The 17,979-nt window shown below is 40.4% G+C and overlaps 1 protein-coding gene across 3 annotated transcripts in view; it reads right to left on the bottom strand.

The window, feature by feature from the left end:
• AKT1 (AKT serine/threonine kinase 1) overlaps positions 1-17,979 on the bottom strand; it is a 139,936-nt gene that overhangs the window by 26,477 nt on the left and 95,480 nt on the right. For all 3 annotated transcript variants that reach the window (XM_072986752.2, XM_072986751.2, XM_072986750.2), the window contains exons 3-7: positions 16,125-16,253; positions 5,775-5,886; positions 3,998-4,145; positions 3,455-3,586; positions 2,574-2,639 (exon numbers count right to left, since the gene is read on the bottom strand). In XM_072986752.2, coding sequence (XP_072842853.1) covers positions 2,574-2,639; positions 3,455-3,586; positions 3,998-4,145; positions 5,775-5,886; positions 16,125-16,253 — 587 coding nt within the window. The remainder of the gene's footprint in view (positions 1-2,573; positions 2,640-3,454; positions 3,587-3,997; positions 4,146-5,774; positions 5,887-16,124; positions 16,254-17,979) is intronic.

Genomic DNA, 17,979 nt, shown 5'->3' with positions numbered 1-17,979 from the left:
GGGAAAACATTGCAAAGCGATTTTTCCCCATAGGCACCTTCGTTATACGATCGCAAAAGCGATGGCATTTTTGCCATCGCTATGCGAATTCGTCGTTAAACGGGGCACTCGTTATACGAGGCACCACTGTACAGCTTTTCCAACTCTTTTGTTGACTATGAGGACTACTCCATTCTTTCTACGGGATTCTTGCCCACAATAGTAGACATGATAATCATCTGAATTGAATTCACCCATTCCTGTCCATTTTAGTTCACCGACGCCCAGGATGTCAATGTTTATTCTTGCCATCTCCTGTTTGACCACCTCCAGCTTCCCAAGGTTCAAAAATCTTACATTCCAGGTCCTTATGCAGTATTTTTCTTTGCAACATCGGACTTTCCTTTCACTTCCAGGTCTGTCCACAGCTGAGCGTCCTTTCGGCTTTGGCCCAACCACTTCATTAGCTCTGGAGCTACTTGTCCTTGTCCTCCACTCTTCCTCAGTAGCATGTTGGACGCCTTCCGACCTGAGGGGCTCATCTTCCAGCGTTGTATCTTTCAGCCTTTTGTTTCTGTTCATGGAGTTTTCTTAGGAAAGATACTGGAGTGGTTTGCCAGTTCCTGCTCCAGGTGGATCGGGTTTAGTCAGAACTCTCCGCTATGACCTGTCCGTCTTGGGTGTCCCTGCATCGCATAGCCCATAGCTTCTCTGAATTACTCAAGCCCCTTTGCCATGACAAGGCAACAATCCGTGAAGGGGACGGTGCTGTATTCAAAATCCATAATGAGATTTTATTTTCCCCTCCAGCTCTGGAAACTCTTATTAGAAATCCAGTCACAGTGGATAAAAATCAACATTTAAAAAAATGGATTTAAATCATGATCAGAATAAAAAAAATGATTCTCTATTTAAATAAAAAATCTCATTAAAAGAAATCAAATCCACCCTGAATCCACTAGTTGTTACTGATCACAAAACATCCAGATTCTTTTAATTATATCTTTATGACCCTTTAATGTAAAAAAAAAAATACTATTTCTCCTATTTCTTCATTATCATTTTAATTAACCACTGTGATTCCCATCTTGCAAACACAAACCGAAGAATGAGAATGAATGAATGAGCTTTATTACGGTCACTTCCTAAGAATGAAGAAGTGAAGGCCTCTTTGAGGTCAATGAGTTGGCATTTAATCCCAGCATCATTCAATCTAATATATCATTTTATTTATTTATTATATCTGATTTATATCCCATCTTTCTTCAGAAATTGGGATTTGATGCAACAGACAATCCCAGAATTGGTCAGGCAGATATGAATATGCCTTTTAAGAAGCCAGGGACTTTTCAAATGTGAATGACAGGCAGAATATTACATTTAAAAAACCACCTAAATAAATTATTTGAAACTCAGGAAGGATGATTGATGAGGGTGGGAGATAATGGACACATGTTAATGATTTTTGAAACCTGGTATCAGAAAAACTTTCAGAAAAGTAGATGGAAGCCAGAATATGTTACAAGCTATTGATATTTCCTGAAAAATACAAGTAAAATGCAACCTCTATAAAACAACCTTGTAATTAAGTACTAGACTGGAAGGCACAGGAACTAAGGAACTGCACTCAGGCAAAGAGAGAGAAAAACACAAAGAATCATTCAAGAGGAAGAACAAAGTATACAGATCCCTAAAATTAAAATTCAGTGGTGTCCTGAGAAACATAATGACTCCAACATCAGAAATCACTCATGGAAAAGGAAAAAAAAATACTTTTAAAAACTACCATATTTTTCCTAAAATATTTTGGATTTTTGTATAAGACACTACTTTTTCCTAAAATCATTACACTAAGAATTGAGGAGCGTCCTATACACGGAAGCTGAAGAAAGAACAAAATGGCCTGTACAGTACTTTGCTTCTGTAAACAGGCTTCCTTCAATCATGAGGCTTAGCTGCCTATAGTCAGGAGACTTAGCTTCCTCCAGTCACGAGCCTTATGCAACCAATATCAGCTAATGCTGAACAAACCAACTGGAATACATCTCATTGGAGGTGGAGCCTGCAGGCTCAGATGCAACGGGGACTCGTAATGTCCAAGCGTTCTGAACCCAGAGGCTGAATCCTCAAAGCTACGTTTTCTTATTTTTTGAGTTAGAAAAGGAGGCGGGGCGTCTTATAAACGGAAAAATACGGTAGCAGAACCACTCAGCCAGCATAGCTACCAGCCAGGCTTCCTGCAGCATTCTGGGAAATGTAGTCTAAAAACAGTATCTCTTTCCATCTCTGGACATGGTTATTATGACTAGTAACCACCAGCAGCCTTGTTATCTATGAATCTGCCTAATGTTATTTTAAAGCCATGCAAGTGAACAGCCATTCCTAATATCTCATGGTAGTGAATTACACAATTCAGCATTGCACTATGTAGGATGGTAGTACAGCATGTCAAGAGTATGAGCTGCATAAGTGGCTTAAAGTACTGTTGTTCCAACAGGAAAAATCAAGCACTTTGATTCCTTACTCTTCAACTTGAAAATCAGACTCTGTACCTGACCTGGAACAACAAAAGAGCCCCACTTCAGAGTGCCTACCGTTAGAAAAGGATGCCTGGAGTTCTGCAAAACACGGTTTTCTGTCAGGGTATGCGCCACTTCGTCCTGCAATACAAAACAGAAGGTCATACGTAAACAGCAACTGGAGTCCTACAATTCTGAGTAGATTCATAAACCAACCAGTCATGTTATTAATAAACGGAACATTTAAAATCCAAAGTAACTTTATTACTTTGGGTCCTCTTCTCAATAACAATTAGTTTAAAGAACAAAATAAAAAATGGCAGGTACAATCCTGCAATGGGTCTTGAACTGGTGACCTAAGGGATGTTAGGTGAGGATTTGGCCAACTCTAGACAAAACAAGATAATGCCGCGGAGAATAGCCACATCACCAAAGAAGGCTCCTCCCAAAGCTCAAAGCACTGTGAGTCATGCTCGATGAGACACACACACACACACACACACACACACACACAGAGAGAGAGAGAGAGAGAGAGAGAGAGAGAGAGAGAGAGATTTCTATGTGTGCTATCAAATCAATTCTGACTTATGGTGACCCTTTCCACGGTCTTCTAAGTAAAGACTATTCAGAAGTGGTCACCACTCCCTTCTTCTTCTAGGGGTGCCCTGGGGTTGTCCAGCTTGCCCAAGGCCACGCAGCCTGGCTCTACTTCCAGGAGGAACCGTGAGAAACTGAACTCCCAACTTCTGGCAGAAAATATATAGGACAGAAAGGACCTTGTGAACCTAAGGCTTATTCAAGCACCACAACAGTTGACTTATCCAATCAACTAAAAAAGACCATGAGCTTACTACAAATTTCCTTCACCTTATATCACCAGGCGTCTACTGCACCCCTTCCCATCCTACTTTCAAACAAACAGGAGCCAGAGCCAGGAGGAGATAAACATGCCTTACCTTGGCAACAATTACTTCCTTCTTCAGAATTTTCATAGCATAATAGCGCCCAGTTGCTTTTTCCTTCACCAAGATGACCTTCCCGAAAGTACCTTTCCCCAGAAGCTTAAGATACTCAAATTCGTTCATCGTCTGTGGAAGACACAGTAGGGTTAAAAAGTTATGGGATACAGTTTCCAAAAACATGTGTACTTAGTAGATGACTAATACCTTGGAAAGACAGTTAGAACTATTGCCAGTTATTTCCCACAACACACCAATAGTAAGGCTTAACCCCTTGCTGAAGAGCTCTACACAGGGTTTATAGCACAATCGAAGGATATGAATAAAAGTTGTATGAGATTATGAGAACCTAAGTATAAGCTCATTGGGGAAGACCACAGGGCCTAGTTGTCTAGGGTCATCTTGCCCATGGAGGATAGTAACTCTGACCAGTCGTAAGTCATGCCAGCTGTCATAGAACAATACCTCTGGAGGGCACTAAATTGGGGCATTAACACTTAAGAAGGGGAAAGAAGGAATCAGTTCTAACCTAATACTTACTACTTTGTGTTTTGGCTTTGTCATAGAAATTTCCATTTCTTCAGCACCCGAATTATCACTGGGGGAGCCAGATCTAAAGTCCATTATTTCTTCTTCTTGTTTCTTAAGGCTGTCTGCTACTGTTTGGATGGCTTTTGTCCATTCTTCCCTAACAAAAAGAAAATATCCCCAGTCTTAACAGTGTTCCACAGTAACAAGACAACACAATTCTATGCCACAGACCTGGAGGGGACCCCACCAGGTAAAGGAGACAATATTGGGCTAAACTAATTAAAATAAGGAAACCTGGGATTAGGAAGCTTCCTTTAAGAAGTTTTACTTCTTAAAGGATGCTATTGAGCAATAGCTTGATGAATCCCCCCAAAAGAAATTCAAGAGAAGTTCATTGTTGGAGAAAAATCAAATACCACTCAATGTGCCAATCAAACTAGCATCTGAGAAGTGAAAATCATAGCTTCCAGCTAGACAACATTTTTGCCGGAGTGTCGGATCTCCCCAGACTGGTAGCAGCTACTGAGAACGGCCACCAGCGCAGCAGGCACGAGATTTTGGTAGCAACTGCAACAATAATGTGCAGTGCAAAATGTTGCCAGAGGCATTACTATCTGCTTGTAGGGGATGATGACAGTTGTAGTCCAACAGATAATTGGTTTTTTTTTTTGCCAAGGCCAAATTGAATTGAAACCAAATAACAGTTCTTGAAAAGAAACCAATTGCACAGTTACAAGATGGGAGATACCTGGCTCAGCAAAACAACGAGCGAGAAGGATCTTGGAATTGTCGTAGATCACAAGCTAAATGAGAGCCAACGGTGCGATGTGGCTACAAAAAAGCCAAATGCTATTTAGAAGTACTGTATAGTTTCCAAATCCTGCCAAGTGGTGGTAGTCCTCTATTCAGCACTGGTTAAGCCTCACCTTGAGTATTGTGTCCAGTTCTGGACACCACGCTTCAAGAAGGATGCAGACAAATTGGAACAAGTTCAGAGGAGGGTGACAAGGGTGATCAGGGGGCTGGAAACCAAGCCTTATGAGGAAAGAATGGGGCATGTTTAGCCTTGAGAAAAGAAGTCTGAGGGGTGATATGATAGCACTTTTAAAATATTTGAAAGGCTGTCATACAGAGGAGGGGCAGGATCTGTTCTCGATCATCCCAGAGTGCAGGACACAGAACAATGGGCTCAAGTTAAAGGAAGCCAGATTTCGGTTGAATCTCAAGAAAACTTCCTAACTGTTAGAGCAGTACGTCAGTGGAACCAGTTACAGTACCTTGAGAGTTGGTGAGTGCTCCAACACTGGAGGCATTCAAGGAAAACTTAGATAATCATTTGGCAGATAGTATGCTTTGATTGTATTCCTGCACTGAGCAGGGGGTTGGACTTGATGACCTTGTAGCCCCTTCCCAACTTCACTTTTCTATGATTCTATATATGTACATCAGCCTTCCCCAACCTAGTGCCCTCTCGACGTACTTGACTACAACTTCCATGCCTAGCTGGGGATGATGTGAACTGTACTCCAACATGTTTGGGGCCTGCCAGGCTGAGGGAAAGGCAGGTTAGGACAGACAGACAGACAGCACAATCAATGCCTCTTGCAAAAACACTTAAGTCCCACCCAACTAGAGACAAAAGTGAACTTCATGGGAGATGACATTCCAAAGCCCACAGTCCCAAAGCAATTTTAAAAAAAACTTTGAGGAGAGCACTCTAATAATGCTGAACATTTACATCTGCTCGTGCAACTTGCTTTTGTATTTAAGCCCGACAGAAACATACCGCTCCTCAGGAGTCTCCACATGAAACGTCCTTTCAATTACTGTGGTCCACTGGAGGCATCGGATGATAAATGTGTTTGGTTTAGGTCTCTCTGTCTTCATCAACTGGCACTCTAGCACAGATCGAGGGAGGAAAGTCATGGTAGGTAAGCAGGTTTAAATAATCATTTGTCTTTATTCTTATGTAGCAAACTGTTGCGATTAATCAGCCATGGAAATCTCTGTAAGCAGCTTTTTGGGCGGGGGGGGGGGGGAAGAGAAGGTAGACCAGGCCATGAATGAAAACAGAGGAACACAACTTAGTGGACCCATCTCCAGTGAATGCAACTTTTGTACGGAGATACTGCACTTTGACTCCAGTGAATGCAACTGTTCGTTCTGCCAGGCCAGAGATCGGAACAGTGGAGGGTTAACAGAGGGCAGAAAGTTGTCATATACATTTCAATATCTTGAAGAACAAAGGAGAAAGATACTGCACCAGTTTTGTATGTTAACTCCAAAGACTACACAGAATCTGTTAAAAAACAAACAAACAAAACAAACACAAGTATCTATGGCCATGCTGACTCTCAGAATGGCCAGAATTCTGAGAGTCGTAGCCCCCAAAGTAACTTTTCCAAGTTCTGAGACTACCCAATGACCTTCCCTTGAGAGAACGGGATTGATCTCTAAGTACTCTATACACTATACTCTATATGTAAGTCACACCCTACTTCTATCCAGTAGAAAGAAGTGAATTCTTCAACCTGTATGAGTTGAGTCAACCTTAATTATTATTTTTAATTCTCAGCCTTTGCATATTTGCACAATTTATGCTAGCTTGTGCTAGTCGGGTAGCAGAGAATGCCGTTCACTAACAGCTTCGTTTTCATATTTCTCCCAACTCAACATCTTTATCAAGATTTGTCTTACAAATTTCTACATGAAATCTGTGCAGATACTTTCAAGTACATCCTTCATATATTACAATCCAGCCATTTCCCCCTGGAAACACACACATGTATATACGAGATATTACGTTCTTCTTCAGCCATGTGGTGCATTTCCCTGTACTCACTCAGGAATACAGAACACACCACAGCCCTTATTTATGTGAACATGTTAAGAGCAGTTCTAAGCTGATTTTTGGTCAAATTTGATCACATGGACCTCCTTTTAAAGTGCTGGAAGTCTTCAAAACATGCCCAAGCCTCTTGTTCCATCTGTAGCAAGTCAACCAAATGTCAAACCACTCCTTCGTTGACATTTTGGGACTCCTCACCCCATGCGACAACTCCTCCTATCATTTTTCATTTGAGGTAAACTACTGAAGGAAAGAAAGCACCTTACAAAAGGCACTCCCCTAATGTAGCAAGGAAAGGATAATATTACAGGATCCAAGGAAATTCACATCCCTTTCTCAGTACCAGGGCAAAAAGTCAGTTCAACTACATAGGCAAACAGGCAAGGTTAGCAAAATATTTACAAACCAGTAGCCAAAATTGTATTGCCCACAATGCCGTCAGTCATCATGTAAGGTTCGCCACAACGATTTGACAAGATAGTGGGATGTATCTTTGTTGCACAATTCAGAAGATGAAATTCCATATACTGTATTTATCCTATTTCAATGGAAAGTGAATAGAATGGTTTTTACCGATATAGGAACAATTGCACTGGTTGACATAAATAGAAATGGTGTTTCGGGACTAGCTGTGAAGGACTAGATTCTTCTTGAAGTGCTCTGATGTTACGTTATGGCTGGCTCCACCATGCTGATTCCAAATGCAGAGATGGAAATGAATTTGCATTGCCTCACTGAAACACACCTTATTTCCTATCTCCCAGGTCTGCCACTATTACCCAGTGTGATGTAATGGACTAGGACTCAGGAAGCCTGGGTTTGATTCCCCAGCGGTGTCATGAAAACTCATTCTGGTGGTGGTGGGTAATTGGTAAAACCAGTGCTTAAAAACTTCACCTGAAAAACCTATTAAGGTTGCTATAAGTCAGTTATGACTTGACGGCACATAACAATAACAAGCCTGCCAACAAGATGAAACACATCTTGGCTTACCGTTTCCAAAGTTGTAACACATTTACAAGGCTTACCAAACCATGCATGCTTTGAAAAATGGGCACAGGAAAACGAATCATTTAAAAAAAAAGCGTATTAAAAATGGTTTGGCCAATGGGGGAAATGTGCAACACTGCACATGTACATAAACATTTCTACAAAACAGAGATGTGTCTATTTTGGAAAATGAGCACCAAAAATAATCACGTTTCCAGGTGGAAAGAAAAATCTTACAACTGGATGTGGAACTGGGACAGGACAAGGGTGGGATTCTGGTGAAAGAATTGAGATTGACAGATTTTTCCATCACTATCCCCATGTCACAAACTGTGCTCCTGTCCTTAAAAAGTTATCACTAATGACTGAAAAGTAAATTTGATGAAAAGTTTACTGTTAAGCCCTGTCAAGTTCTATTTCCCCTATAATATAGAGTAAGAGAAACGTGTGTGACGTGATACCATCAACCTGACCCTGCACTGGTGAAAGGCAATACTGCTAATTACATTTTCAAACACGTTTCTGTTTCTAAAAATGTAATAGCAAAAGCTAAATTGACTTTGTTCCAGCAAAGCAGCCCTGATTATGCAGTGTGTTTGAAATCTCAAGGTATTAATGAAGATATAAATGAAATGTGCTGTCAAGAGAATCAAACTCACTTGACATGCAGTCCACTTGTTGGTTGCTGGATGTCTGCCACCTTACATTTCTGGCATTATCGTGGGTAGCATTATTTATTAGTGCTGCAACTTAAAGAGCAGGCTTGCTTTTAAAACCAAAAGCTTTTAATTTCCATACTTACAGTGAGATTAAATATTTATTGCCATTGGCTAGAGTTCTTCTTCCTTCCATCCCCCACCCCGTTCAACAACTCCTTTTCCATTTTTTTTTAGCTGCTGCAGTTTGGGCCATCTATTTTATGCCTCACTTGGTGCTAAATTTGTGAAGTTCTCAATGAGTATTTTTTTTTTTACCATGAAAAGATTATCTAGTTTTTCATTCATGGCACGACAAAGTTATGCCATGTCTTACTAGAAGTGTCATTAGATTCAAAAAGTGTGTTAAATAAGTGAGGAAAATAATATGTTGTTGTGAATATAAGCACACATTTCCTTAAGTTTGTTCAAACCACCATCATCACACAGGATGCTGAAGGAGATAAAGGTTTCGAGGGAGGCGCTGTCAACATACCCTTGCAGTAGAGGATGTACTTGGCAAGCTGAAGTGGCATGGATAATATATGAAAAAAAATATTCCTGCCATTCCTAGGTTCAGACTATTAGGGAGTGTCAGGAGACTGTTGATGATCAAGAGCTTGGTAATTTTACTTTTCTGGAATTTTGGCTCCCAGAATCTTCTAACCAGTAAGGTTGGCTAAAAGATCTAGGAGCTATCATCTTAAAAAACTAACTTCTTAAACTTCTGTGTAATACCGGTATGTCACTCCTCAAAGCGCAAATACCAGATGATGCATCAGGAGAGTGAGGGGAGAAAATTAAAACTCTTTCCACAGCACACCTGAAATTATCCCCCACGGCTACAGTAAAGCATCAAAAAATATGGATGGTATATTTCATTTATTTGTTTTTGTTAAATAATTTATACCTCACACCGTTGAGTCCCCTGAAGCTTATGAAATATCAATTTAAACAAAATAAAGCAGCCAAACAAACAATGGGCAGCATCCCACTTATTTATACGGGCTCAAATTGAATTGCATAACTCACTGTAGCAAAGTTCCACAAACTAAGACGTTTCCGGTCACATTACTAGATGGGCTCTGTTGTGCCTGTATGTATAAGTCATCAAAATTATTCTGGCCCAAATCTGGAGGTAGTAGACGAAATTATTCTGATATCTCACATAGCTGAAGGCCTAAACCAGACGCATACTATCTCTCAGGGAAACTTCTGTGACAAAAAAAGTAGGATAAAAATCAATGATTTTTTAAAAAATCGATTTAAATCATGATTTATATCACAAAATTGATTTTTAAAATCTAAATTGTAAAAAAAATCTTATTTTTTAAAACATTTAAATCGTGAAATCCACTCTGCCCCCCCAAAAAGCACAGGATTCCCAGGTAAGTTTTAAGGTGCAACTGAGGTTTTTCCATGTTGGACTTGGCCCTCATTTCTCCAGATGGGCCAAGCACCATCAATACCCACTACTTCTTGGGGAAAAGATGTGTCTTTCATGGGACAATTTAAAAAAAGAGTTACTTTAGCCCACCATTACCAACCCTGTCAATGTAAGTTAAGGAAGATCATAGTTTCAAAACTATGGATCCTGCACATTTTTATCTCTTGGGAGTGGCTCTCCAAAAATCTCACCCAGATATCTTTTCCCCCACCTATTATAATCCAACATTAAAGCTTTAAAAAAAGAAAGATAGAGACACCCAATGTGGAGGGATTTTGTAAAAGGAATGTGGTCTCTCTCACTAACCTTCATTCCAGACCATTTAAAACTAACAGCGGTCCTAATTGGGAGTGGAAGCAATACTTGCTAAACTGTTCACTCTTATAGGTTTAGGCTGTCTTGACTTTACATAAAAAATTTCACCCCTTCTGAGATTACTCACTTCCAGATGAAAACAATTTCCCCCCCTCAAGGTCTCCAAAATACACTCTTCATAAAGCTGGTGTATTTTCTCTTCGAGAAGAAAAGGACCCACACCAACATTTTAGAGCAAGCACAGAAGGACCGGCTAATGGTTTAAAAAAGAGATAACCCCTAGCAGATTCTTCTCATCCTTAAAACTTCATGCAACAGAGCAGCAGCCAGCATCATTTTGTGCATTTTGTTATCTGTAATAAAGCATTATTTCCCCCAAAATGCCATTTGTGCTATTTTGCTAAATTGACGCCTCCAAAACATTCTCACTGTTTTTATTTTTCTTAGTAAGACTGCTATAAAATACCCTGCCCTCTTGAAGGGCAAGGAGAATATTTGTGCGCTTTTTAATCCTTGCACATGAGAAGGAATTGACTGCACACACATGAAGGAAAAGAACAATCCTAGCATGACTAATATTGTTCATACAAAAGGATGACATGAAATCACGGAGTTGGCTTGCCCAACTAATATTATGGAAAGATGTAAGAAAAGAAAATGGCAGAGGACCCTGGTATCCACATTTCCAACACAATCATATGACCAGGTATGCCCAGCTGGGCCTCCCTGGAGGATCTATTCTAACCTGTTCAGCTCAACAACAGGGAAAGGAGAGAAGGAAATAGGTCTACACTTTTAAGCCCTCCAAGATTTCTACCCTAAGGCACAAGGTGGCAAAGTCCCAAAGCTATAATCAATTCCCAGTTTGAGAGGACCCAGCATAATGGAAGCAGCAATCCCTTGCCTTTGGTCTTGGCAAGCCAACGCCTTCATAAGTTCTATTGACTCAAATGGGGCCCGTTTTAACTGGACTTACTTTAGCATAGCATGTTGCAAGGTAGAGCAGGCTTATTTGAATCAATGGAACATATGGAACAGCTGACTCACTAAATCACTTATTGACTCAATGGGCCTACTCTACGTAACAGGATTTTGGCCAGACAGCGCAATCCTCTCTGTTTATTTCTTTTGAGGTAGTACAAGACAACTGAGGTTTTTCAAAACCATTCAGTGTATGGGATGCAGTGGGGCAATGGCTGAGCAGTGAGTGGGAGGAGCATCATGTATTGGGCTGCCATGTGTTGCAATCAATATTTGGGACTGACAATTTTAATTATAAGCAACTTAAATAAATGCTGGTGAATTCAATAATTGATTTGGATGAATGAATGAATGAATGAATGAATGAATGAATGAATGAATAGAAATTTGCCTAATTTATTTCATTTCATTTATAATGCCTATTATTTTAGGCATAAATACCATCTAATGAATTAAAAACAACATATTCTATCTAAGCAACAATTAATCCCGAATGGGCATTGTTGAGTATTTATAGTGTAACTCTTAAAACATTTACGGTATTTCAATAAAAATAAGTTTAAAGATAAAATAGATATTATTTTCCATGTGTATTCATGTTTAAAAAGTGGCATACAAATATTAACAGCTGATTAAGCACCATATTTTATTGATTTAATTTACCCCTCTCTCAATAATGAAGACCACTTCCGATGTCTAGCAGCCAAATGTTTTTTTAGTGAGGGAGGGGGTTTGAGGGGTCCTCAAAACATGACAACATTTCCCATGCATCCTAGAGGTTTTAATTGTTGCAAACTGCCCAGAGTAGTGGCTAACCACTAGATGGGTGGTACATATCAATCAATCAATCAATCAATCAATCAATCAATCAATCAATCAATCAATCAATGGCTCAAGGGGATTTTTCAGTCACAGAAAGAGAGAGAGAGAAGCAGACAGACAAAGACAGAGAGGTGGGTATGCTGGAGGCTGTATGCAGTCAATGGACCCTAAGCTGCCAACCTATGGAATAAGACATGGGTGGAGAAGCTTTGTCCTCTAGTTTGGCTGCCACTCCCATCTGTTCTACTCAACACAGGCAACTGTGATCCAAAACATCTGGAGAACCAAAAGTACCCCACCCCAGACCTAAACAAACAGAAGAAAAGAGGAGGGAGTGACACACAAGAGAAAATTGCGCAAACCCTTAAAATTACTCTTGATCTCAAGGGTGACATGGCATTATTGTTTTTTGACACAAGGAGACGGAACAAAACCAATTAAAATCGACACGCTTCCTCTAAATTAGCGCTGCCCCACTGATGTTTGCTAAACTTGCTGATCCAGCAATCTTGAAAAGCACACAGCAAGATGAATAATAAGAGATTTGTCAGTTAATAACCACTATAATTCAAGGATGTCACACAGAAATGTTTTGTTTAGTGAACAATATGCTGTCTAATTACCCTGCTCAATCATTGCAGAATACATCAAGAAGAGAAGAAAGCTTCATTTGAAAAACTTGTACAGTACTTCAAAGGCGGTGGGGGTGGGGGTAATCCATGCTTTTTCTCTGCACTACAGATTCACCCTCATCTGCTGAGATGCTGAAACTGACGGGTGGGTATTAAGTTGAGGAACAAATGGAAACCCATGGTCCCCTTCATATACCAAAGGGAAATACAGTCCCTTCATTGATAGGAATGTCATCCATCCATTTAAACCTGTGAAAGGTGAGTGATGCTGATGGATGCAGCTGAAAAAAGTTACCAGGTCTTGGTAGACCTGAGTTTAAGACAGAGAGAGAAAAAACCAATATTTCCAAGAGGTTACTGTCTGTTCTGCACTGTATTAAGGCAGAGGCACTTTGGACTGTAACTTCCACAGTCCTTTATCCCTGGCCACATTGGGTGAGGGCTGATGAGAACTGCAGCCAAAGCATCTTTGAGGCCAGTGATTCACCACAGAGGTGTTAAAAGCCAATGTCAGAAAAGCAAGGTTTGAATGGACAACTCCATGCACTCAGACACACAAACTCATCAGATAACTTTCAGTGAGCCCATTTACCATACAAGGATAATCATACCGACCTACCAGGGTTGCTGTGAGCACTACTGAAAATATTGATCACTACTGAAAGTATTATATAAAGGAAGAGCAACGAAACACAATTATTTGCAACCACTTGACCATACAGCAATTCTGCATTTACATCATCTTTCAGGGGTTTTTTTTCCTACCAAGAATACTTTTTCCAAGCACAAGCCTTTAAAAACAAGAGGTGCCATGGACATCCTAAGGTTAGCCTACATTTTATACATTATGACTAAGGATCCCAACCAAGAGCATTTTGCACTCCCCTGTTTGCCTACTAGATCTTCCAAGCTTGGGCTTAACACAGTTGACAGCAGCAGAGTCTGGAAAGCTAATTGGGACACATCATTCGGACTTCTGAACTCCCAACCTCAGCCACACCTACAGAACCCCTACATTTTGTTCAGCTTGAAAAGGGCCTGTCAAGCACATGGAAACAGATCAATGTCACATGACACCTTTTGGGACAGCGTGGGATATTTTAAACACTCAAATGGCACCCAGCCACCAAATAAACAAATTGCCGGGAAAGAATGTGTGGATCTGGGTAGCCATCAGGCAACTGTCAGCCTCAACAGCACCCAGCCTGTGAACTCCAGGCAATAACAGTGGGCCCACAGAGGAAAACAACAACAATAATAACAACAACAAAAAATCAAATCTGTACCACTCCTCTTAATAACCCAGTACAGGCAGACTGGGAAAAGTTTCTGCTAGAATCCTCTAACTGGCCACACAAATGGGACAATTCTGGGAGTGGCAGTGTAAACAAACAAACCTGTTCCGAATCCTGCGTTCATGGCTAACTGGCCATTTTGCAAAATAAAATCAATCCCGGTGAAGTCCATATTGTGCCAATACCTTCCTAGACTGAACAAGGTACAAAAATAATATAGAAAAAATGTAGCTTGGTTTCACTGATTTTCGTCCTTGGTCCACCACTTAAAATTAGGTCCACTGTGAAGAGCATAAAGACGTGCTGATGGTAGTTTTGAGTTCCCTCTGGGAGATTTGTACTGTTTAATACATAGGACTCGGAGTTTCTAATTTCTTAGTTATCAGTGAGCTTGTGGGCAACCACAGGTGAAACATGAAACTACTGCCTCACCTGATGAGATCTATTCTTCCATTGGCCACATCCCTCTCTCATCACATCCTGGAACGCCAAGCACATCAGGACTTCCCCAAGCCTCATCCCTCCCCACAGCAAACTGCTTTGTTTTTAACCTCTCTCTTGAAATCACATGCATTTCTGTGCATCTCTGCCCACTTTTTGTGCCCTTTGGGTTGGTCTACAAAGATATCACATCTCTATAGGGACTTTGGAATTTATTTTTCACCAGCATGGCTCTTACTACTTTTGTGAAATCTGGTTTAAAAAAAATACAGAAAGTCATGTTTGTTAGCATCCCGTTTCAAATTACTGGTCAAGAGAAGGAAGAGTAAATGTTCTACAGAAGGAAGTGTTTAACTGTTCTAAAGAGCCCCTTTTTGATTCCTTCCTGGTAGCCAGGTCTTTGAAAAGTAAAGTAGGACAGTGGAAATGTTTCTTTCTTGAACAGACACCAAGGCATTGAGATGCAAATTGCTGTTGTGTGGCGCAGAGACACCGGGTATTATCCTAGAGACTTCCGAGAATGTCAAAATATTTACTCTCCTCCAAGCACTTAAAGGCGAAGAGAGTTAGGTTTCGTATGATGGAAGTGTCAAAACCCCACTCCTCCTTTGGTGACACCATCATGCAACATGAATTGATAAAGCTGAGAGAGGAGGATTGAATCTCCATTTGTCACTAGAGGATTTTGAAGCAGGTTTAAGGAAAAGCAGCTAGAGAAGACTGGTACGGGCTGCTTTTAGAAGGGTAAACAAATGGTGGAATCTTCTTGCTGCTGTACAGCAAGAATACACTCATATGCTGCTTTAAAAGCACCATGGGTACACACTGCTATCAATGTGGGAAGAGAATTATCTGCATCCTCAGGCTAAACTAAAAGCTGAAACTAAAGAAACTGGTACATCCAATGAGAGCAAAAGTCAAACTGAGAGACCAGGTCTCAGGATGCAGAAAGTTGTGAATCGTCTTTATTCTGATCTAAAAATGCTTGACGTGTTTCGGCGCACAGGCATTCTTCAGGACCTATACAGAAAAATAAAAATAAATTAGCTTGCCAGTTTACAAACTAATTTATTTCAATTTTTATATATATATAGCTTCTGAAGAAGTCCTGCATGGAGCATTTTTAAATCAGAATACATCCTTCTACATCCTGAGACCTGTTCACTCTAATTTTGACTTCTGGTGCATCAAAAGCTGGCCGGCAAGTCCCAAATAAGAACGCAAAACTCTCTCTCTGTCTCTGTCTCTGTCTCTGTCTCTGTCTCTCTCTCTCTGTGTGTGTGTGTGTGTGTGTGTGTGCGTGCGTGTGTGTGCGTGTGTGTGTGTGTTGGGGGGGCTCAAAAAAGTGCAAAGATGTAGGAAACTTTAAAAAGTGATAATGTAGGTCCTGGAAATAACAAACCCTCAAAATATTGTATAAATTTGCTACTCATAAGCATTTTCTTTTTAGACTATTGTTATACAGAGACTACTTTGTTAATCACAGGGTTCCTGAGTCCACCCGTATTTGTCATGATTTAAACCTGTGTTTTAGTTTTCACAGGGTGCATGAAACCATCAGGGCAGTGGAACCTGCAGCAAAATAATGCCGTGCACATTGCTCCTGTTCATGGCTCCAGGAATCATCATTATCATTAACAAAAAAATTATTGTGGAGGGTAAAGACTTACGAGCCACTGAAAAGTTGTTTAAGGGGGACTCCCGCTGATCCACATCTTGCGGCCGTTCCTTGTAACCAATGAAGGTTCCATCGTTCTTCAACAAAAAATACCTCGGCCTCCATGTTTTAATGTACTCTCCTGGAAGAATGCAGAGAAGAAATGCAAATTAAAAAAAAACCACACACACAACTAAATGATGACTATTTCTGAAAGCCAACATTTCACAGCAAATAAATAGCAGTAAAAATACATCCGCCCTATACCACAATGGTTATTTGAAGCAAAATCTACAAGAGAAAACAGTGAGAAGTGTCTGACATAGACAAGGAAAGTCCGTTTCATAGACCTATTAATTAATGTATTTATTCTGAAGCGGATGGTACGACCTTGGGCCAGTCACTTACTCTGTTCAACCTAACTCACATAGTTCTCTGAACAAAATGGGAAAGCAAAGGAACAATCAGGTATAACCCTGGGTTCTTGGGAGGAATTAGAGAATAAATACGTAACTCATACATATGTTTCCAAGCACTTCTGGTTTCTCTTTAAGAAGAGCTTTTGGGAGTGGGGTGGTTCTTAAGGGATCCTGTTTGACAACTATAAAAGGAGACTTCCCGGGCCTGAAAATCTTGAGGTTTTTGGACCTTCCTAAAATGAAAATGGCTCTGGAGTGATCTTGAGGGCAGCCAAAATGCTCCGGGATGGGGGGGTGGGGGGGTTATATACAGCACACTGGCCATATACTGCCCACTTAGAGATAACATATACCGTATTTTGCTGTGTATAAGATTATACTTTTGTCTAAAATTTTTAGACTAAAAATCGAGGGTCGTCTTATACACGGAAGTAAGCTGAGGAGAGAACAAAAACAAGTGGAGGGGAAAGCAGGGATCAAAGTGATCCTGCAGCGCTTTGATCCCTTTCCCCCTACACTTGCTAAACCCCACTTATTTTGGATTAGAAAAGTGGGGGGGCATCTTATACACTGAAAAATACAGTAAATACTTTTGAAGGAGCATGATCTCCTTTTATTAGCCACTAGGAATCCAATAGCATATTATATGCATAAGAAGGCCGGAGTTCGCAGGAATTCACATTTGTGTGCGACCAACAGACAGAACTCAAGATGAAACTAAGAAAATAGAATTAGGATTAATAATTCAGGGGCCCGAGGTAGACAACAGGAAGGGTGTAAGTTTAGCCAGAGACCTGAATGGGGAGCAGTTGGTGTATCATTTAATTAAGTATTTTATGTAAGGAAATAAAATTACCTCTTGTATAGAAACAGTATTAATGTTACTGTAATAATGTTTTACCATTACTCTAAATACCACTCCCTCCGGTTAAAAAAATTATCTGGGTGAGATTTTGCAGTGACGGGGGGGGGGGAGTGTCCTTCAAGATCGAAGGCAACTTGGCCCTGTACTGACAGGAATCCCACAACTGTGCAATTGCACATGGCATCCCACCAGGGGGCGTCCCTTCATGCACGGATTTTGTTAGTGCAACTGTAAACACATCGCAAAATAACATCCCACTACCCACTTCGGATATTAACACCATCTTTAGAGAAATAAATTTTCTGTGGATTAGAATCCGCTTCATCTGGAAATTATAAACACATAGAACAGGTCTAGAACTTGTAACTTAGCTTTTGTTTTGTGACTGTAAAACGTAATTTCATTACATATGTAGACTGTGGGATAAGATTGTTTTTTTAAACAAAGTCACCCTTTGAGAATGTTCCTGTTTCTCCTCTTCCCCTAAATTGCTGGGGTTACTGTTTAAACCTAGGGGATTCCTTCTCTTGGATTATCCGTATCACTAATGCAAGTGAACAGCCCTCTGCACTGCCGTTATTAAT

This window comes from Pogona vitticeps, chromosome 1 (assembly GCF_051106095.1).
Source record: "Pogona vitticeps strain Pit_001003342236 chromosome 1, PviZW2.1, whole genome shotgun sequence".
NCBI classification, from domain to species: domain Eukaryota; kingdom Metazoa; phylum Chordata; class Lepidosauria; order Squamata; family Agamidae; genus Pogona; species Pogona vitticeps.
The sequence above is the reverse complement of the archived record's forward strand: the minus strand, read 5'-3'. Positions and strand labels throughout refer to the sequence as shown.